Genomic DNA, 21,923 nt, shown 5'->3' on the forward strand with positions numbered 1-21,923 from the left:
ATAAGCTGGAGTACAATTGGTGGAACTCACAGGTATGTGGTTGTACAGATCTACCAGGTCAGGTAGTAGGTCTGGCCACTGATTTCTCTACTCTAGTGGTAAGGTCTTGAGCAGGTCGATGACGATGTTATTTATCTTTTCACAGAGACCGTTGGTTTGGGGGTGGTACGGTGTAGTCCGGATCTTCTTACACCCATACAGATGGCAGAATTCCTTGAACAATTCAGCTTCAAAGGCTGAGCCTTGATCTGTCAGCACCTGCTCCGGGTATCCATGGGGCCTGCAGAAGTACGCCTGAAACGTCTTCGCCGCAGTTTCTGCCGTCAGATCCTTGATGGGGGCGACCACCAGGAACCGGGAGTAGTGATCCACCATGGTCAGGGCATAGGAATATCCTGACCTGCTGGGTGACAGCTTGACATGATCCAGGGCCACGATCTCCAAGGGTCGAGTTGTTTTGATGGGTTGCAGGGGTGCCTTCTGGCTGCTGTAGTCTTTCCTTCTGAGGCTACAGGGTCCACAGTCTCGGCACCATCTCTCTATGGAGCTCCACATTCCAACCCAGTAAAACCGACCTTTTAGCAGGGTTTCTAGCTTCTTCCAGCCAAAGTGCCCCGCTTGATCGTGGTAGGCCTCCAACACCATCTGGATGTCCGTCCTGGGCACTACGATCTGCCACACCATCTCATGGGTCCTCGGGTTGACGTACCTTCGGCACAGCTTCTCCCTATAGATGAACAGCCGGCTTCTCTCACCCCACAGTTGCTTGGCTTGGAGAGACGCTTCCTTCTCCAGGGAGGAACCTTCCTGGGTTATCATTTCTTTAATACGGCTGACAACTGGGTTGATGTCCTGGGTCTCCTTCCAGCTGTGGTGAGGCAAAGGGTTTAGCGTCTTACCGCGATGCCTCCTGTAGGCTCGTTGCTCGTGGACCATTCCATTACGGTGGAAGGCAGGTAGCTCAATCTCTTCCAGGTCATCCACTTCTTCTTCAGTGTCCGACTGGTGAGGCATCCTGGACAGGGCATCGGCGTTGGCGTTCTTGCAGCCCGCCCGGTACTTAATAGTGAATTGGTAGTTTGACAGCCGAGCCATCCATCGTTGTTCCATGGCTCCTAACTTGGCTGTTTCCATATGAGTCAAGGGGTTATTGTCTGTGTAGGCAGTGAACTTACTGGAGGCTAGGTAGTGTTTGAACCGCTCAGTGATGGCCCAGACCAGGGCCAGGAACTCCAACTTGAAGCTGCTATAGTTCTCTGGGTTCCTCTCGGTCGGGCGGAGCTTTCTGCTTGCATAGGCGATCACCTTTTCTTGGCCATTCTGCTTCTGACTTAACACAGCTCCTAATCCCTCATTGCTGGCAACAGTGTACAGCAGGAACGGTTGGCTGTAGTCAGGGTAGGCTAGGATCTCTTAGCCAGTCAGGATCTCCTTCATCACCTTAAAGGATTCAGCTTGCTCCGTACCCCACTGGAACGGGAGGTTTCTGCCTCTCCCGGACTGTCCTGGAGATCTTGCAAAGGCGACGCTTTCTTGGTATAGTCCTTCACAAACCTCCGGTAATACCCGACTAGTCCCAGGAACTGACGTACCTCCTTGAGGCTCTTTGGCTCCAGCCATTTCTGGATGACAGTGACCTTTTCCGGGTCTGGTGCTATTCCTTCTGGACTGACGATGTGCTCCAGGTACTGTACCTATCGCTTGAGCAGGTGGCTCTTTGAGAGCTTCAGCTTCATCCCATACCGGGACAGCGACTCAAATACCTCTGCCAGGAGCTTCTAGTGGTCCTCATACGTTCTGGAGTACACTATCACGTCATCCAGGTATAGAAATACAGTCTCGAAGTTGCGGTGTCCCAGGCAGCACTCCATAAATCTCTGGAACGTCCCGGGGGCGTTGCAGAGTCCAAAAGGCATACTATTGAACTCGCAGAGTCCCATCGTGGTGGTGAAGGCCATCTTCTCCCGATCTTCCTCAGCAACAGCTTCTTGCCAGTACCCACTAGTGAGGTCAAGGGTGGAGAAGTAATTTGCAGACTTTAAGGCAGCCAAGGATTCCTCTATATGTGGTAAAGGGTATGCATCTTTATGTGTAATGCGATTTACTTGTCTGTAATCTACACACATTCTCATGCTTCCGTCCTTTTTCCTGACTAGAACTAGGGGAGCTGCCCAGGGACTACAACTATCCCTTACTACCCCTGCCTTCTTCATGTAGTGCAACATCTCCTTTGCCTTCTGGTAGTGTGCTGGTGGTATAGGCCTGTAACGTTCTTTGATGGGTGGGTGATCACCTGTGGGGATATGGTGTTGTAATCCTCCCAAAGTCAAGTGGGTGTTTACTGAATACCTGCTCCTATTCCTGAACCAGCCGGTGTACATCCTGCTTCTGATGGGCAGGAGTTGTGTCTGTCCCAACATGGAGCTGTTGACACCAATCCTCCACCTGGGTTCCCGGGTCATTATCCTCCACTTCGTCTGGTGAGGTTAAGGACTCCGCCGTGTGTATGGAGTTGTTATCTACTGTGTACAGTTTGGCAACAGTGGCGCAGCGTGGTAATCTAACCTAGTCCTCCCCATACTTTAGGAGGCGTACGTCACCCTCCCATTGCGTACATCCACTACCCCTCTGGCAGTCAAGAGTGTAGGTCTATGCTCTGAGCTAAGGGGCTCTACTACTGCCTGGTAGCTCCGTCCTTTGAGACTTATTGCTGCTCTACACCAAATCAGCATTTCACTCATTGGGGGAATCACAATGGGTATCGGGTCTGTCACCCGTACATTACCAATTTCACCACCTGATAGTTTTATCTGTTGCTGGTACATAAGGGCTCGGATCTCTTTCTGGAGCACCCTCCTCTGCCCTGGTCTGGCGGTGTCAGCTATCTGTTGGAGCAAGAACAACACTTCTCCCAAACAGTTACTAACAATATTTCTGCCAAGTACCATATACAAGTCTGTATCATCAGGATTAGTCCCTGGTCCTTCAGTTCCACTCTTCCCACCTTTACTACCACATCCTTAACTCCGACTAGGTTAACGGGAAGGCCATTGGAGGCATACACGGAACGGTTTGGAGCTGGCGGGCTCAGTTCGTCTATGGACCAGAACCTTTTGTAGAGGACAACAGGCATGATGGTTAACTGAGATCCTGTGTCCAGCAGGGCAGGGGTCGCGATGCCGTCCAGCACAATGGACAGGAAAGGTCTTCCTCCCACGAACCGGCGGTACCAGTTTTTCTGCCTGGTTGGTCTACTCCTGGGTGTCGGCCCTCGGCCCCAGGCTTTTCTCGTTTAAAAGACACCTCCTCGTGGTGTGGCCTGCTTTATGGCAGCGGTAGCTTATGAAGTCTTCTGGAGGGCGGCGTTGGTCATTGGTCCTTCCACGGGGCGGCGTTGTCCCCCTACGGGGTGGTGTTGTCCTCCTTCTCCTCATCCATGGGACATCCTCAGGGCTGTCTGCTAGAAAGATCCTTCCTTCCGGCTCAGGCTCCATCCGCAGCTGCAGGGTGCTCATGACAGTGGCCAGGGTTTTACTTAGCTGGCGCACCTCAGAGCGTAGGCTGTCCAGCTCACTAGGGGGCACTGTTTGCATCCTTGTTTCAACCGTTAATGAAGGAGTGGTGGGTGCTGCAGGCACTGGGGTGGCCCCACCGTGGTAACGCTGGATAGCAGTGTCTGTGGTTTCCAGGGTCTGCAGTCCCTTTATAGCCATGTCCTTAAGGGTGTCAGAGGTGGCATCTGGATGGTCTAAGGCCCACCACTGTACAGTTCTGCTCTCTTCTTGGGACTTTAACCCCCGGATGAACTGTTCCGTCAGCATTTTATTTTCATCATGGATGCTGGCTGGACTAACCTGTTTCAGGGACCGCAGGGCCTCCTGTAAGCGCCAGGCATAGTCCCGGATACTGTCCTCGGGTTTCTGGACACACTGGTAGAACCTCATCCGGAGATCTGTCTCAGTGCGGTTTTCAACCGTGGTTTGCAGTCTCTTAAAGATGGTGGACACTGATTCTTGGTCTGCGGCTAGCCAGGTTCCAACTTCTCGCTCAGCGGCACCAGTCAATTATCCTAACACTACAGCGGCTCTCTGCTTACCAGTCATAGAATACATGTCCAGTATGCCGCATATTTTCCTCTTGAATCCGGACAGTGTGTCCGGGTTACCGTTATCATGGGGGAACCACTTCACTCCCTGGATATATGGCAGGGCCATAGGTATGACAGGGGTTACAGGCCCTGCTGGTGGAGCGGCCGCTTCAGCATGCTCAGTGCCGAGCGCAAGTGGGACATCGGGGCCGTTAACCGGTATTCCGGCGCTCTGCTGGGCTTCGGACATCCTTGCGCCCCCTAGTGAACCGGAGTCTACCTTCTGAACTTTTCTTTTAGGTAGGCCGCAGCTCCGCGGGCGACAGTCTTCTTTCAGGACCTTGCGTCGCTCGCTTCTGATGTCAGGGCGTCCTCTGGCTCCTTCCAGGACCTGATGCTTCCTGATTCGACATCTGGGGCAGGGCGTGTCCTCGTCTTCGCGCGCTTCCAGCGGTTACGGCCCTCTTCTTCCCGCGCAGCGCCCCGAAAATGGCGGATAATGGCGGGAAAAACTTCACCACAGTAAGATTTACAGTCTTTTAAAGGCGCACAGTACCCGGTGGCAGCGGGCACGCAATCCTGTTCGTGACGCCAGTTGGGATGTCGCGCCCCCGGGGGCCTTACTGTTTGGGGACAGTATATATATATATCACGGTGGCTGGCCCAGGGCGGACAGTGCACAAAAGGGGTAGCAATTACTAATAAAGTTCAGAGAAATTTGTGATGCCACCTGTGGTGTCTGGTGAAGGTCACCAGCGCTGTAGCAGTCCTCTGAGGCAGGTGACAAGGCAGCTAAAGATGGTACAGCTCCCCACAGGTGGAGCGGGCCTCAGGGCAGTGTAGATAGATAGATGGTGAGTGCGCTGGGCGTTGTTGTGCAGGTAGAGAACGCAGCAGGAGTAATGGACAGAGACAGGGGGTTTTGCTTCATTACCTTTACTGGTACAGCTGGTAGATACGGTCCAGGGTACTCTAGGTGAAGGGCGCACTTTTGGACTTCTCCCCAGGGAGCAGGTATAAGGCCTCCTGATCCGTGTCTGCCTCTGTGTAAGCTCCTGGCCAGCCTGCAACTGTGCCTAGCTTATGTGTCTTGCTTTTTCTACTCCACCTGTTGCTCTGAAGTAGGACCTCCAGTTGGTAACCACTTTCTCTGGACGTCAGGGCCTTCATGGTTCCTGGTCCTGTATGTGTCTAGCTTCAGGGTTGCCAGGTACTTGTAGTCCTCCTGGGATTCCGGTTATTCCTACTGGGTGTCAAGGGGTCCCTGTAGGCTCGGACCCAGTGTCCGGTGTATATCCTGGAGTGAGCCTGGTATGCTCCTATGTCACCTTTATCACTCCGTCCTTCCACTCACCTACGGCCACGCGAGGGGCCCTCACTAGGCTTCAGTGCTTCTGGAGGCCTAGCTTGCCTCACACAGCAGCCTGCGTGCACCTCTCTGAACACTAACTTTAGACTACTAGAAACTAAGTGAGCTGCCTGGCTCCACCTTCCCTTTATATATCCCTATCAGGGCTCCCTCTGCAGGTATGAGGTGGAAGGTGCAGGTGTTTGCATGTAGTGAGGGCCTCTTGTGGAAAAATCCATCTGTGCACCCTTCTGGGTTCTGTGGCACCATGCGCAGCAGGGCGCCACATAAGTCAGGTGACCAAGGAATCCCTGCTTCCCAGGAAGAGCTCGTTTAGGCTGTGTGCCCACGTAGCGTTTTTCAAGCGTTTATGCTGTGGAATTTCCGCAGCGTAAACGCTTCAAAAACGCTTGGTAATCCGCCCCCCATGGTCCTCAATGACAAGCCGCACTGTCAATGCCCATGCTGCGGATTTTTCAGCAGCGTTTATGCTGCGCTCAAAAATCCGCAGCATGTCCATTAATTTTGCGAAAGCGCGGCGTAATTGCCGCCATTGACTTGCATTGAGACGCACATAATCCGTGTCAGTACATTTGTACTCATGGATTATATGCGTTTCAATGTGCGGATGGTACCCAGTTCTGGAGGAGGGAAGTCTCTCTTCCAGACCTGGGTACCATTGTACTTGTAAAAAAAATAATAAAATAAAAAATAAAGATTATATTCACCTTCTGACGGCCCCCGGTCTCCTTCCCTGTGCTTGCCAGCAGACTGAAGGACCTGCGGTGATGTCACAGTCATGTGACCGCAAGTCTTTCAGTGCAGTGTCCCGCGATCAGCTGGCAGCCAGGAACGATCGCAGCTACACACCCCGGGCCATCGGAAGGTAAGTATAGGTTTATTTTTTTATTTTTAAACATTCTTTTACAGTCACACTATATAAATCCATGCTGTTTGCATGGATTTATATAGTGTGACCTAGTTGTCAAGCACTTTCCAAGTGATGCTAAAATCGCCTGGAAAGCGCTTGTCAATCCGCATGCGGAAACGCATGTGAATAACGCTTCAAATCCGCATGTATTTGGCAGGAAAAATGCATGCACAATCTGCATGTGTTTTTTCTGCCAGGAAGATGCAGAAATGCTGCAGAAATTTTCTGCTTTATTTCTGCATCGTGGGCACATAGCCTTAAGCTATGTTGACTTCCAAATGACTACTGACCCTCCCCCGCTGCAGCAAGGCATCCTGGGAGTTGCAGTCTGAGGGCTCAGGGAAGAGGTCATTTTTGGCCATTGGGAGAAGATCAGCTCTATCTCTCTCCTACTCCAAGCAAAAACCATCAATACTATGCTGTGGGACGCAAGAATTCCTTTCCCCACTGGGAGGAGCTAAGACTCATTTGCATACCATGGATTAAGTCTCCTGAGAGATCAGCAAAAATTGCCAATGCTGACTGTATTTCAAGTCATCATGGCGGGGTATTGGGAAAAGTTTTCAATTAGCATTAATGACGCCTCGGTTAAACCTCATGGGCTACGATACTGCCACTGTGCAAAGTGAAAGTAACTCAGGTGACCAATGAATCTCTGCTTCCCAGGAAGAGCTCATTTAAGCCATGTTGAGTTCCAAATGACGACTTCCCTTCCCCAACTGCCGCAAGGCATCCTGGGAGTTGCAGTCTGAGGGCTCAAGGAAGAGATCATTTCTGGCCATTGCAGGCAGATCAGCTCGCTCTCTCCTGCTCCAAGCGAAAACCATCAACACGATGCTGTGGGGCGCAAGATATCCTTTCTCCGCTGTGAGGAGCTAACACTCTGCCATTTGCATACCATGGATTAAGTCTCCTGAGAGACCAACAAAAATTGCCAAAGCTGACCGTATTTCAAATTATCATGGCGGAGTATTGGGAAAAGTTCTCAATTAGCAATAATCACGCCTCGATTTAACCTCATAGGCTATGATACTGCCACTGCGCAAAGTTAAAGTAACTTAGGAGACCAAGGAATCAAAGCTTTCTGGAAGAGCTCGTTTAAGCCATGGTGAGTTCCAAATGACCACTGCCCTTACCCCGCTGCCGCAAAGCATCCTGGGAGTTGCAGTCTGAGGGCTCAGGGAAGAGGTCATTTTTGGTCATTGCAGGCAGATCAGCTGGCTCTCTCCTGCTCCAAGCAAAAACCTTCAATACGATGCTGTGGGGCGCAAGATTTCCTTACCCCACTGGGAGGAGCTAACACTCTGTCATTTGCATACCATGGATTAAGTCTCCTGAGAGACCAACAAAAAATGCTGATGCTGACTGTATTTCAAGTCATCATGGTGGGGTATTGGGAAAAGATTTCAATTAGCTAAAATCCTGCCTAGGTTAAACCTCATGGGCTATGATACTGCCACTGCGCAAAGTTAAAGTAACTTAGGTAACCAAGGAATCAAAGCTTCCAGGAAGAGCTAGTTTAAGCCATGGTGAGTTCCAAATGACCACTGCCCTTCCTCCGTTGCCGCAAGGCATCCTGGGAGTTGCAGTCTGGGGGCTCAGGGAAGAGGTCATTTTTGGCCATTTGCAGGCAGATCAGCTTGCTCTTACCTGCTCCAAGCGAAAACCATCAATGTGATGCTGTGGGACACAAGATTTCCTTTCCCCCACTGGGAGGAGCTAACACTCTGTCATTTACATACCATGGATTAAGTCTCCTGAGAGACCAACACAAATTGCCGATGCTCCTCCTCCTCCCCCTCCCCCTCCCCCTCCTTCTCCCCCTCCTTCTCCCCCTCCTTCTCCCCCTCCCCCTCACCCTTCCCCTTCCCCTTGTCCTTCTCCTCCACCTCCCCCTTCTCTTCTTCTTCTTTCTGGCCCTTATCTGTTGCTCAGATACTGTGGTAGGAGCGCACTATTAGTGAAAAAAATAGATTTTTTCCTCTCCAGCTGCTTTGCACACAGCTGAATTTCTCAGCTGTTTTTTTCTGTCTAATGGCCTTATGTGAACATGCATTTACATTTTGCATGCACATCAATTTATGTTTCAGTTCAGACTCCCAGGTTTTTTCACAGCTGAATTTCAGCAGCACTAAATGACAAGGTAAGTTATGGCTTGCTGTATAACGCTAGTAACAGAAGAAAGTATTTTTTTAGTGTTGATGAAGCCTGTATAACATACAAGATATTCTTCAAACTATTTCAAACTGAGATGTCTCCTGCTGTATAACATTAGGAACAGAAGAAAGTATTTTGTTACTGGGGATGAGGCCTATATAACACAGATTATGTGCTCCAAGATATTTCAAACTCAGATCTAGCCTGCTGTCTCACGTTTGTCTCAGCAAAAAATAGATTTTTTTACTCTGCGAGCAGCTGAATTTCAGCTCCACAAAAAGACTAAGTGGCTTATGGCAGACTATCACATTTGTCACAGAAAAAAGTATTTTTTAGACGTTGGCTAGCAACAGAAAAAATATATTTATTTACTCTGAAAACAGCTGAAGTTCAGCGGCACTAAAGAACTAGGTGGCTTATAGCAGAGTGTATGACGTTTGCGACAGAAAAAAATATTTTTTGGACTCTGCCTAGCAGCAGAAAAAATATCTATATTTTTTACTGTGCATACAGCTGAATTTCTCCCCCCCAAAATGACAAGGTGGGCTACTATAGCTTGCGCTATCACATTAGCAAATGAAAAAAAAATAAAATTGTGCTCTGTACTCAGGAGCTCTGCATACAGCTGAATTTCAACCCCACAAAATGAACAAGTGGGCTACTAGGGCTTGCTTGCTGTATCACATTAGCTAGTGGAAAAATAGATTGAAGGTATACTCATGCATAGAGCACAATACAAGCAGTGCACAACACAGTTCTATGACATGGACTCTGCTGTTTTTGTCTGAACCTCAGTAATAGGTCAAGAAAAAAAATATGCTGCAAGGTCGATTTCACAGGCACACAGGAGACTAGTTATCTAAACTATCTGTCTTCCAAGCAGCCGCCTGTCTAACTAATATCTCTCATTACACAGGAGCAGCATCTGTGACCAGTGACATGCATAAAATGGCACTCAGGGAACACGGCCACTCTTTATATAGAGAGGACCTGTGATTTCAACAGCCAGTAGCAGAAGCCCTTGTGTCTGGACAGTGTGGATGCTTCCTTAGCTCTGATTGGCTAGCCGCAATTTGCACACGTAAAGTTGCAGAAAAAAAAAAAAGATTACAAGCACACCTCTCCTCTGAGCTCTTCTGAGCTCTTCCCAGCCTCTCCTCTCATCAAACACGTTCCCCTGCTCATCATACACAAGCAGCATGCTAGCAAAACTGTTAAAAACACTGTAGTTGCACCGCAATAATTTTCCTCCCTTTGTTTGCCGAATATTTTTGCCGATTTAAGAAAAAATGCTTGTGTTTCCTATCACGAATCCGAATGTGCCATATTTGTGTCGAATTTACTTATTGAGATTGGAATTCGAACATATTCGCTCTTCACTCTTCTTCTTCCCTTCCTGTTACATCACAGCTCACAAAAGTTTTGCTATTCAGTATTTATTGTGATATACACAAGTATAGACATGTTATGGCAATGGTGGGCAGATGAGATTTCTTGAACTATTTAGCATCCGGCTGAAAAACTGCTCAAATCCCTTCCTTTGCAGTGATTCTTCCAAGCAACCCTGTGAGTAAGAAGAATTAAATATGTTAACAAATAGCAATATGACCTTCATTCTACTTGTAAAAGACATACTTTCTATTTTTTTTTTGACATAATTTCCTGTTTCCTGTTTCCAGCACCTCCTTAACCCCCAAATGTGGCTTGCACATTAATAAACAGGCCAATTTTTACAGATCTGACCATTGTTGCTTTATGAGGTATCCACCCTGCATTGCTTCAACAGATCCCACTGATTTTGAAATAATTTTTTTTGTGACATATTGTTGTTAGGTGGTTGCTGGACCTGCAATTGGGTCAGAATCATCTGTGGTCTCCCATTCTGGTCCAGCCAGGGCAGATGCCTAGCCAGTGAACAAGAAGTACAGGCTGTCTCTTTTGTCCTTGTTCCTAGTAGTGTTAAGTATAGGTTGGGGAGGGGAACAAGGGCTGTTACAGCCTAAGTCCAGGATGCACTGCACTGAGCATGCCCGTGACATGGCGCACCGTGATTGGTGGTTTGGTGTCAACTGATCCGGTGACCTGGCACCGCCTGATTGGCCACGGGTGACGTCAACAATAGCGCGACCAATAATGCGACGGTGGGCAGGGCTTAGTCTTTAAATAGCCCGCCCACAAACATGGCGGTGCGCTCTGATCATTGAGCTATGGTTGTGTTCATGTGTGGAAGCTTGTATGTTTGAGCTCCACATGCTCTCTTGCTGCTTTAGCTTTGGACAGGCAGGTTTAGCTGTAGGGAGGCAGGTAGTTCCGTTTGACAGTCTGGCTCCGATTAGGGGGTCGCTATACACCCCGAGCAGACTGTGGACTCCGTATTCCTGGCACCGCCTGTTAGCTACGTGGAGAGTTACTCTGCAGTCCAGTAGCACCCCGGCTGGGAGCACGTATACGCCGGCGTGAGTCACACACACGTCCTAGCGCCTACTGCGTAGCCTCTGTGCAGTTAACAGGGCTACGGCTACATTATTTGTTGCACATCTCTTGTGCAGTTAACGGAGATAGTGCGAATCCCTTTTTGCATCCCGGTGTGCAGTAACACTGGAGGGATTTATATATTAATTGGTTGTTTTACCTTCTTACCCGGAAGGTGTTCGGCCGCAGTCTTCCAGGCTGCATCGCGGACCACAGGTTCGGTTGCTTTCCATTATTAATAAAATTGTTTGAAACCGTCCCCTTAACAATTGTACTTCATGATAGTGGTAAATATTATTCGACGTGACTTGCGTTTATTTGTGAAAAAAAACAGAAATTTGGCGAAAATTTTTAAAATTTTGCAATTTTGAAAATTTGAATTATCATGCCCTTAAATCAGAGAGATATGTCACACAAAATAGTTAATAAACAACATTTCCTGCATGTCTACTTTACTTCAGCACAATTTTGGATCCAAATTTTTTTTTTGTTAGGAAGCTATAAGGGTTAAAAGTTGATCAACGATTTCTAATTTTTCCAACAAAATTTACAAAACCATTTTTTTAGGGACCACATCACATTTGAAGTGACTTTGAGGGGCCTTTATGACAGAAAATACCCAAAAGTGACAGCATTCTAAAAACTGCACCCCTTGAGGTGCTCAAAACCACATTCAAGAAATGTATTAACCCTTCAGGTGCTTCACAGGAATTTTTGGAATGTGTAAGAAAAAAATGAACATTTAACTTTTTTCACAAAAATTTTACCTAAATTTTTTAATTTTCGCAATGGTAACAGGAAAAAATGGACCCCAAAATTTGTTGTGTGATTTCTCCTGAGCAAGCAGATAACCCATATGTGGGGAAAAAACACTGTTTGGGCTCACGGCAGAGCTCGAATGGAAGGATCGCAATTTGACTTTTTGAATGTAAAATTTGTTTGAATAATTAGCGGACGCCATCTCGCGTTTGAGGAGCCCTTTATGTGCCTAAACAGTGGAAACCCCCCACTAGTGACACCATTTTGGAAACTAGACAACTCAAGGAACTTCTTTAGTTGTGTGGTGAGCACCCTGAAACCCCAGGTGCTTCACAGAAGTTTAAAACCTAGAGCCGTGAAAATAAAAAAATCTAACTTTTTCCACAAAAATGATATTTTAGCCCTAATTTTTTTTTTCACATGGGTAAGAGGAGAAAATGGACCGCAAAAACTGTTGTGCAATTTCTCCTGAGTATGCCAATACCCCATATGTGGGGAAAATCCACTGTTTGGGCACTCGGCTGGGTTCATAAGGGAAGTAGCATTGTGTGACTTTTTGAACACAAAATTGACCGGAATCGAGAGCGGCCACCATGTCGCGTTTGGAGAGCCCCTGATGTGCCTAAACAGTGGAAACCCCCCACAAGTGACCGCATTTTGGAAACTCCACCCCTCAATGATTTTATCAAGGGGTATAGTGAACATTTTGAACTCAGGGGTACGACAGAATTTGGTAACATTAGGCCATCATATTGAATAAGTTGTCATTAGTCTTGAGTGCAAGTGCTCGCTACTTGAGTTTGCATTGGGTATTTGGGTATGCACCATGTATTGCGGGTGCTCAAGTGACATGCCCCGCATGTTTCACAGTTATTAGACACCCGAAAGAAAACATGCGGGGATCGCTCGTGCATGGCAGGGCAATCCACTTGATGGTTTTTGGCTGTATAACAGCCACAAAACATATGGAGTGGAGACTGGAGCATGTCATTCGAGCACCCTAACCCTAGCACATCCCTAACCCTAAACCTAGCACAACCCTAACCCTAGCTCAACCCTTATCCTAAAGTTTATTTTTTATGCCATTCCTAGTGCTTTATAAGTGTATAAGTAATTATACGACTTTATTCTTCGGGTCAGTGTGATTACAGCGATACCAGATTCATATCAGGTTTTTATGTTTGGCAGCTGTCACACACTAAAAGACGCGTTTTTTGCAAAGACTAGTTTTTGCAATCATTTTTCCATATTTCGGACGACAGAGTAATGTAAGGGCTTGTTTTTTGCTGGATGAGTTGACATTTTTATTGGTACCATTTTTGGGCAAATGACATTTTTTGATTGCTTTCTATTCCAATTTTTGGGAGGCAGAATAAGCAAACCAACAATCAAATAGGTGTACGGCACTCGGTGTTAGACGTGGAGCTCAAGTCAATGTTCCACTCTTTATGTAATATGTCTAAGTACTCGGCAATCAAAAAATGATATTCATGAAAATTATGCAATCAATATTGATGATATTGATTACATCATTTTCATGAATATAATTTTTTGAGTGCCAAGTACTTAAGCAAACCAACAATTGGGGAATTGTTTTTTGGGGGTTTTTTTATGCCGTTTCGTGTGTGGCAAAATTGATAAGGCAGCATTATTCTTCAGGTCAGTACGTTTACAGCAATACTACATTTATATTGTTATTTTGTGTTTTGGCGCTATTACACAATAAAAACTATTTTATAGGAAAAATATTTTTTTTGCATCGCTTTATTCTGAGAGCTATAACTTTTTTATTTTTTGGCTGATGGAGCTGTATGGTGGCTTGTTTTTTGTGGGACAAGATGATGTGGGACAAGTGAATGTTGTGGGATGATGTGGGACAAGGGAATGTTTAGCTTGAAAAAAAGAAGACTGAGAGGAGACTTAATAGCTGTCTACAAATTTCTCAAGAGCTGTCACATTGTAGAAGGAACATCTTTATTCTCATTTGCACAAGGAAAGACTAGAAGCAATGGGATGAAACTGAATGGGAGGAGACACAGATTAGATATTAGAAAAAACTTTTTGACAGTGAGGTGATCAATGAGTGGAACAGGCTGCCACGAGAGGTGGTGAGTTCCCCTTCAATGGACGTCTTCAAACAGGGGCTGGACAGACATCTGTCTGAGATGATTTAGCAAATCCTGCTTTGAGCAGGGGGTTGGACCAGATGACCCAGGAGGTCCCCTCCAACTCTACCATTCTATGATTCTATGATTCTATGTTTTCAGCGGTACCACTTTTATTAACATTCATCTTTTTGATTGTGTTTTATTCCATTTTTTGTTTGGCAGTTTTTTGCTTCATTTTTTATTTTATTTTTTACCTTGTTAACTAGAAGGGTTAACTAGTGGGACAGTTTAATAGGTCAGGTCATTCTGGACGTGGTGATATCAAATATGTATATTTTTATTGTTTTTTTTTTATAATAATTTATTTAGTTATGGGTACAGTATATTTTTATTTTTTTGGATTATTTTTTCTTTTTTTTTAAAATATTTTTACAATATTTTTTTCACTTTTTGACACTTTTACACTTTGTCCCACTATGAGACTTTCACTCTTTGAAGACACATCGCTTGTATAGCATAGCGATGCAGCAGCAGCAGCATCTCTATGCTATACAGCCTTTCAGTCCTGCATGCAGAAGTTACTTTGAACGTGCACTGTGCATGATCAAAGTAAGTTCCTGATGCCTGGTGACCTGGATGTCGTCATGACGACATCGGGTCACCATGGTAACTACCGGGACCCAGCACAGACAGCGAGGAACGCCGAAGAGAAGGTAAGAGGGGCACGCTTACCTCCCCTTGTTCGTGGAATGCTGCGATCAACTTCGATCACAGCATTTCAGGGGTTAATGTGCTGGGAGTGGTGCGGGACTGCTCCTGGCACATAGCACCGGGTGTCAGCTGTGAGAATCAGCTGACACCTGGCAGCGATCGCCCTACACAGCTTCTGTGCGGGCGTGATGGCTTTGCGCGTAATAGTACGTACCTGGTCCAATAAGCCTAGGGCACAGGGATGTACTATTACTGACAATGTCCGAAAGGGGTTAAAGGGGTTTTCCCACAAGCAAAAGTTCATTTTAAAAATTGTCTGTGTCTGACCGTGTACGGAACATACCACCACTCCTGGGCAGAGTAGGAAGCAAAAGCTAATACAGACATTACAGCAGGGGATCGCAGAGGCTTCATTTTGTGACGTAAAATATTTCCCTGCCTGTTTTTAAACAATATTTTACCTTACAAATATGAATCCTCTGTGATCCCCTGCTGTGATGTCTGTATACTTTCTTTTACTTCCTCCCCTGCCCAGGAGCTTTGGTATGTTCCGTACACGGTCAGACACAGTTAATTTTTAAAATGAACTTTTGTTCGTGGGAAAACCCCATTAATTGTGACATTTCCCACAAGCCCCTGATTCCTGCTTTTCTTCATGCATAGATAATAATTTTAGCTGCTCTTCTAACTGCTCTATGGTCTGCTAATGTCCCCTTGGGTAGAGCTGACAAGACCATAATTCTGTGCTTAGTATCTAATATATCAATAAATATATCATATTTTTCAGACTATAAGATGCATTTATTAGTCCTGCTAAAAAGTGTGCTTGTCTTATAGTTCGGGGGCATCTTCCTGTGACAGAGGAGAACACCATATCTAGGGGTAATATTTCTCCTTACGGAGAGTGACATGTTAAGCACGTCGGGTGAGGAGACTTTTAAAGCCGCAATGCTCCTCTAGGAAACATGCAAATTGTCTCTTCAGAGAGGAAGAGGACCAGAACTCTAGTGCAACCCACGGGAAGTGGCAATCCTAAAAGTCAATAGTGACCCTTTAATGAGCCTTAGCACTGACAAGGGGCAGTACCCCAAAACACAGTGTCTGCAAATTGAGTTTCTGGTTCTGGCTTTTCTCCTAGGTCATGTGATAAGGCTCGTTAAAAGGTCACTATTGAATTTTAGGATTGGTGCTTTCTATAGATGGCAATAGAGTTCTAGTCCTCTTCCTCTCTGAAGAGACAATTTGCAGAGGAGAACACCGACACATCATCCTTTCTCAGTACTGAGAACACTGTTCGCTCTTCTCCAGCTCCATACTGATCTATCTGGTCAGGGCAGGGTAAGAGAAGAAGCTACTGGAATGGACCTTTCACCTGACTAGTTTCGGGACCTTTCAGGTCATATGATCAATCACATGCTTGGAGGGAACTGCAAAATGTGGTAATGTATAAACTGTCTGTGTGTCTATAAATGTGCATATAGCAGAGCTATGTGTATGGATAAAAATGCATATAAATGTGCATGTAGCAGAGCTGTGTGTGTATGTCTACCAATTTGTATGTACCAGAGCCATGTATTTATATCGGTCACACTTGTGTATAATTCATCGGTGCCATTCTTGTCCAGGAGAATGGTATGATTTTTTCTCACTTGTCATCCGTTTGCCATCTGTGTGCAATCCTTGTGCAATCCGTTTTTTATTCAGCAGTTATTAATGTTTTACAGGACCATTTACAGTTTCCAATGCTACAGAATTGAAATGTATCCATAAAAATCGGACGCGATACTGATGATCCATTTGGAATACAATTTTATTCTAATGCCGAATGCAATTGAGATCTGCACTGCCTCATTGAATAATATTGGTCTGAGAGCAATCCAATTCACACGTTCAATATTTTGTCAGTATTTGTCTGCCATGACAAGGCGTGGGTGAGAAATTCTGAAGTGCTGCACGTGTTTCTATTATATTTTTCCTCTGATTCTTTCACTCCTGGTTTTGGCTTACAAATACTGATGTAAAATACTGACCAAGTACTGAACATGTGAACGTGGCCTTAATGTGCGTGTAGCAGAGATATGTGTATCTATAATTGTGCATGTTGCAGAGATGTGTATCTATAAATGTGTATGTAGCTGAGCTTTGTGTGTGATACACATGCTGCAGAGAAGCACTAACAATAGATCTATAGCCTCCATATTCTACCTTAGTTCATTAAAATGAATGATAATGATACCTTCAATTTACAACAAAAGGGAAGTTTTAATTAGTAGGAAAAATATTTTTTCCCTATTTTCTGCTGTCTAATATTGGAGTGCATCTTATGGTAGGGTGCGTCTTATTATCCTGAAAAATACAGTAATTTTTGCCTGTCCTCTCTGCCCTATATAAAGGTTTGTAATCCTCCATGCCAAAATTCCATATGTGTTTCAGATATTTTACTCCTATACAGTGGCATGTAAAACTTTGGACACCCCTGGTCAAAATTACTGTTATTATGAACAGTTAAGCAAGTTGAAGATGAAATGATCTCTAAAAGGCTTGAAGTTAAAGATGACACATTTCCATTGTATTTTAGAAAAAAATATGAAATATATGTATTGTCATTTTTTACATTTTAAAAATTATAAAAAGGTAAATTGGCAGATGCCAAAGTTTGAGTATCCGTGTAAATTTGTGTGCTCATATAACCTTGATCAAGGTTTCAGACCTTAATTTGCCTGTTATGGTTCTGGCTTGTTAGGAAAGGCCAGGTGATGCAGATTTCTCAGCTTTATAAAAACCCAGCCTCCTCTAATCTTGTGCCTAAAATAAGCAGCCATGAGTTCTTCTAAGCAGCTGCCTAGCTCTCTGAAAAGGAAAATGGTGGAGGCCCATAAAGCAGGAGAAGGCTATAAGAAGACAGCAAAGTTTTCAAGTTGCCCTTTCCTCAGTTTGAAATGTAATAAAGACATGACAGTTAACAAGAGCAGTGGAGGTCAAAATAAGGTCTGGAAGACCAAGCAAGATTTCAGTGAAAGTTGCTTGTAGGATTGCTAGAGAGGCAAATCAGAACCCCTGCTTGACTGCAAAAAACCTTCAGAAAGATTTAGCAGACTTTGGAGTTGTGGTACACTGTTCTACTGTTCAGAGACACCTGCACAAATATGGCCTTCATGGAAGAATCAACAGAAAAAAACCTCTCCTGCATCCTCGCCATAAAATTCAGCATCAGAAGTATGCAAAAGAACATCTAAACAAGCCTTATGCATTTTGAAAACAAGTCCTGTGGACCAATGACTTTACAATAGAACTCTTTGGCCACTATGATCAGAGGTATGTGTGGAGAAAAAAGAGCACAGAATTTCAGGAAGAGAACATCTCGCCAACGATTAAGCATGGTGGTGGATCAATAATGATTTGGGATTGTGCTGCACGGGGAACATTTCATGGGTTGTGGGAAGAATGGATTCAATTAAAAGTCAACAAATTCTTGAGGCAAACATAACACCATCTGTAAAAAAGCTGAAGTTGAAAAGAGGATGGCTTCTACAAATGGATAATGATCATATACCCATGTCAAAATCCACAATAGATGACCTCAAAAGGCGCAAGCTGAAGGTTTTACAATGGCCATCACAGTCCCTTGATCTGAATATCATTGAAAATCTGTGGCTTCACCTCAAAATAGCTGTGCATGCAAGATGACCCAGGAATCTTACAGAACTGGAAGAATTTTCCAAAGAAGAATGGAGTAAAATCCATCAAACAAGAATTGAAAGACTCTGGTCTGGCTACAAAAAGCGTTTACAAGCTGTGATACTTTCAAAAAGGGGTGCTATTAGGTACTAACCATGCAGAGTGCCCAAACATTTGCATCGGTCCATTTTCCTTTTTGGAATTTTTAAAATGTTAAAAATGACATTTTTTTTTTTTTTTTGCCTAAAATAGAAAGGAAATGTGTCATCTTTAACTTTAGGCCTTTTACAGATCATTTCATCTTCAACTGTCTTAACTGTTCACAATAACAGTAATTTTGACCAGGGGTGCACAAACATTTACATGCCACTGTAAGTCCTGTTCTTTCTCCAAAACTCGTCTTTGTTTCCATAGCAACCAATCACAGTGCAGCTTTCATTTTACCAGAGCTGTTTATAAAATAAAAGCTGAATTCTGATTGGCTGCTGTGGGCATCACAAACAGTTTCTCTTTTCAGACAGAACAGATAAAGGCTTGCTTATAATTACATTGTATTCCATTATAGCAAATATGGACAAAAATATTCACACTTTTAATGAGATAAAACATGGATGGTTTAGTGGCTGAAACTCCTGCTCTTGCTCTGCTTTGTCTATCACACAGCCGAGCAGCACAGTTGGCAGAGTTGCTCTTCCATTGACAGGAGCGGGAGCACTATGCCCATGTCTGCCCTTTGACATGAAGACGGTGCACTCACACATGCGCTGTGTCACTGCAAAGCAGCAAGTGTCTATTGAGCATGTGCGACCTGTAATGAAATAATGACAGGATGTATCCATAGTGAACCAGGAAGGCAAAAGTCTCTGACATTCAGGTAATCAGGGGGCGAGATCTAGAGTCCTTTTGGAAAATGATCGCATTTGACTTAATTTATTTCAGGATTTTTTTTTTCAATTTTTCATTGTGATGTTATTCTTTTTCGATAGAGTGTGAAAAACAGCAATTCTGCTGCAAAAATGACTGTGAAAAACAGCAATTCTGCCGCCAAAATTTGTACTATTCACAATGAAGCATACATATTTTTTTCTTATATTTATTTATTTTTTTTAACACTCATTTCATTGAATTGTTTGATAGTAATTCTGGTTTCTTCTAAAGATGCAGAGATCCCCTTTAACTGTACAGAGAATATCTCTTAGAATATATGTGAATGTCTTACCAAGCTGAGATGCCATTGGGGTCTCTGACAACTCGTTTAGCACACTCGATGTCATCATAAATGTTATCATTCAGGAGACCTAAAATAAATATATATATGTAAATTACCATGAAAACTGTTAATTTAATCATGCTGAAATTGGGCTATCCTGGTAAAATGTTTGTTAAGCAATAGAGATGTGTGACTTGATACGATACAAATTGAATTTGTGCCAAAATTTTAGGAATGAGATTTCCCCAGCAAATGTGAACAATTTACAATTCTTTAGCAAAAATCACTGAAAATGGCCAGAAAAAGCTCACATAATCTTGAGCAAGACCAGGAGGGTTCCCCATAAAGCCTTGCAGCTATCACACTACATGGTAAATCACAGCCAATCACAAGAGACTGTCATAGCTAATGCCTGTAAATTGTCTGCATTGTAAAGTGCTGCGGAATATGTTGGCACTATATAAATAAAAAGATTATCATTATTATTATAATTATTATTATATAGCCTGTATAAAAGCAAAATCAGGGAATGTAGCAGCCATTTTAGGGTGAATTTAGATTGTCAGATGATATCACAGCTTAAAGGGGTTATCCAGTCCAAATCGATCAATATGCAGTCACTCTGTGTGACTGCAGACCCATGAATCCCACCAGCGCACGCACTGTGTGCTGCAAGTATTCGCTGGTTTCTGATCCGGGACCGGTGGGTAGGTATGAGTTATACATACTCTCGGCCAGAGCCCGTCCAGTGGGCATTGCCTCACTTTATACACTTGTATAGAGTGAGACAGCACCCTATCTATTGACATAGCTGTCCAGTGGTCGTGGCCATCCAGCGGGCGCAACCTCACTCAATACAAGTGTATGGAGCGAGGCCGCACCCACTAGTCTGGCTGTGGCCGGGAGTATGTACAACTCATACATACCCTCCAGTAATGGCTCAAAAACCGGCGATGCCCTGCAGCACACAGTGCGTGTGCGGGGGGATTAACAAGTCTGCAGTCACACAGAATGACTGCAGACTTATCTATTTGGACTGGACAACCTCTTTAAAGCTTAGCTATAGGGATAGAAAGGGAAAGCCAAAAAATACTGAAGAAACTTTACAGCACTGAAGAAGATTAGCATGTGAGGAAAAGAGAATAGTGTCAAACATGTTTTTCACAGCAATTGTAGGTATTCGAGTACATTTGAATTGAATTTCTTGGGATGATTCTGCAAATCTGGTTATTTCGAATTTAAAATTAGTTGTTTATCTCTACTAGTTAATACATTTCTGAAAGATATGGGCTCACTAAACTCTAGAATAGGGTCCACCTACTTACATTTGAGAATAATATCAGCAAAGTGGCTGTCAGACCCTCATTTGTCAGACATGAGATGCGTCTACGTTTGGAATACTCCTTTAAGGGTGCAGAAAGCTTAGGCCTTGATATAGTTTATTTATATTTTTTTCTTCCTCGGTAAGTCTTAATGTTGTTCACTCTGTGCCCTAATATCTATGTGCAATTTATTATTCACATCACAAAAAAAAAATTTAAAGGCTAAAAGGTATCTTTTTGAAGACGTACCATCTAAGTTAGACATACATGTGCAAATAACCCTGATGTGTACATCTACCATGCTAACAAATTTCTATTAACCAGATGTTTCCCAAAAGACTGACCTGTTGGTATACATCTGGTTCACAATTGTAGTAGCTTGAAAAAAGCATAAATAATTAGGTATTCATGGTGAGTTTTGTTCCATCAGTCCTGTATGTGACTATACTTACTCTGGCAACTGATGTGACAAGCGTTTACCGCTCCTGAAGTTTTTCCATCATTGCACCACCATTTGCTGTTGATCTGAAATATTCCATAGTCCCGGCTTGGACCATTGTTGTTTACAGCGGCTGTGTTATAGTTACTCTCATAGTAGGCAAGGCATATCCCTGTGAAGTAATATAGGATAATATTTCAGCATACTCATACCGACAGCCCAATCTCTTATAATTCTGTGGGTTGCACACTTTATTTGAGCATAGACAGCAAAACAGATATGATAAGTAAGAATTTTATTGAAATCTACACTCAGGGGGATCTTCCAGTCACACAACGTTCTGCAGGTCCTTAAAGAAGTTATCCACTACCCTAACGCATTTCATGTTTTATTCATTAATCTTTCTATTATGTGCCTGTAAATGCATCTATACTCTTATTATGGTAATATATATCTTTATCATGCAGATAGCATCACTTAATGTCTGCCAGCTGCAGCTCTTATTTGTACGTCGATCACTTCCTGTCCCCAGACTTACTGTGTTCTAAAACTACAAGTTCCAGCATGCATTGCAGTGGCCGGTGAGCCAGCACTTATCACGCCCTCCCCATTCTCCACCCAAACTCCTTGTTCCCTCCTCACTCTTCAGGAAGCATGCTCAGGCAAGCTGTCATTCAATCCAAAACGTGTACACCCACCAC

General features: G+C 44.3%; 1 protein-coding gene and 3 non-coding genes across 4 annotated transcripts in view; all 4 read right to left on the reverse strand.

Annotated features, from left to right (window-relative positions):
- Nucleotides 1-6,853: 6,853 nt before the first annotated feature.
- Nucleotides 6,854-6,994, reverse strand: LOC141167708 (U4 spliceosomal RNA). Its single transcript, XR_012251501.1, has one exon. It is a non-coding gene; the product is annotated as a U4 spliceosomal RNA (small nuclear RNA).
- A 281-nt stretch (nt 6,995-7,275) lies between these two features.
- Nucleotides 7,276-7,416, reverse strand: LOC141167765 (U4 spliceosomal RNA). The gene has a single exon (XR_012251556.1). It is a non-coding gene; the product is annotated as a U4 spliceosomal RNA (small nuclear RNA).
- A 280-nt stretch (nt 7,417-7,696) lies between these two features.
- LOC141167944 (U4 spliceosomal RNA) lies at nt 7,697-7,837 on the reverse strand. Its single transcript, XR_012251724.1, has one exon. It is a non-coding gene; the product is annotated as a U4 spliceosomal RNA (small nuclear RNA).
- Nucleotides 7,838-9,943: 2,106 nt separating this feature from the next.
- LOC141166911 (lysozyme C-1-like) overlaps nt 9,944-21,923 on the reverse strand; it is a 32,806-nt gene continuing 20,826 nt past the window's right edge. Inside the window, exons 3-5 of the mRNA XM_073654087.1 lie at nt 21,236-21,394; nt 19,471-19,549; nt 9,944-10,087 (exon numbers count right to left, since the gene is read on the reverse strand). Of these exons, the coding sequence (XP_073510188.1) occupies nt 10,027-10,087; nt 19,471-19,549; nt 21,236-21,394 (299 nt within the window). The 3' untranslated portion in view covers nt 9,944-10,026. The remainder of the gene's footprint in view (nt 10,088-19,470; nt 19,550-21,235; nt 21,395-21,923) is intronic.

Source organism: Phyllobates terribilis, unplaced genomic scaffold, assembly GCF_046119375.1.
Source record: "Phyllobates terribilis strain yellow unplaced genomic scaffold, ASM4611937v1 Scaffold_11__3_contigs__length_659146591, whole genome shotgun sequence".
NCBI classification, from domain to species: domain Eukaryota; kingdom Metazoa; phylum Chordata; class Amphibia; order Anura; family Dendrobatidae; genus Phyllobates; species Phyllobates terribilis.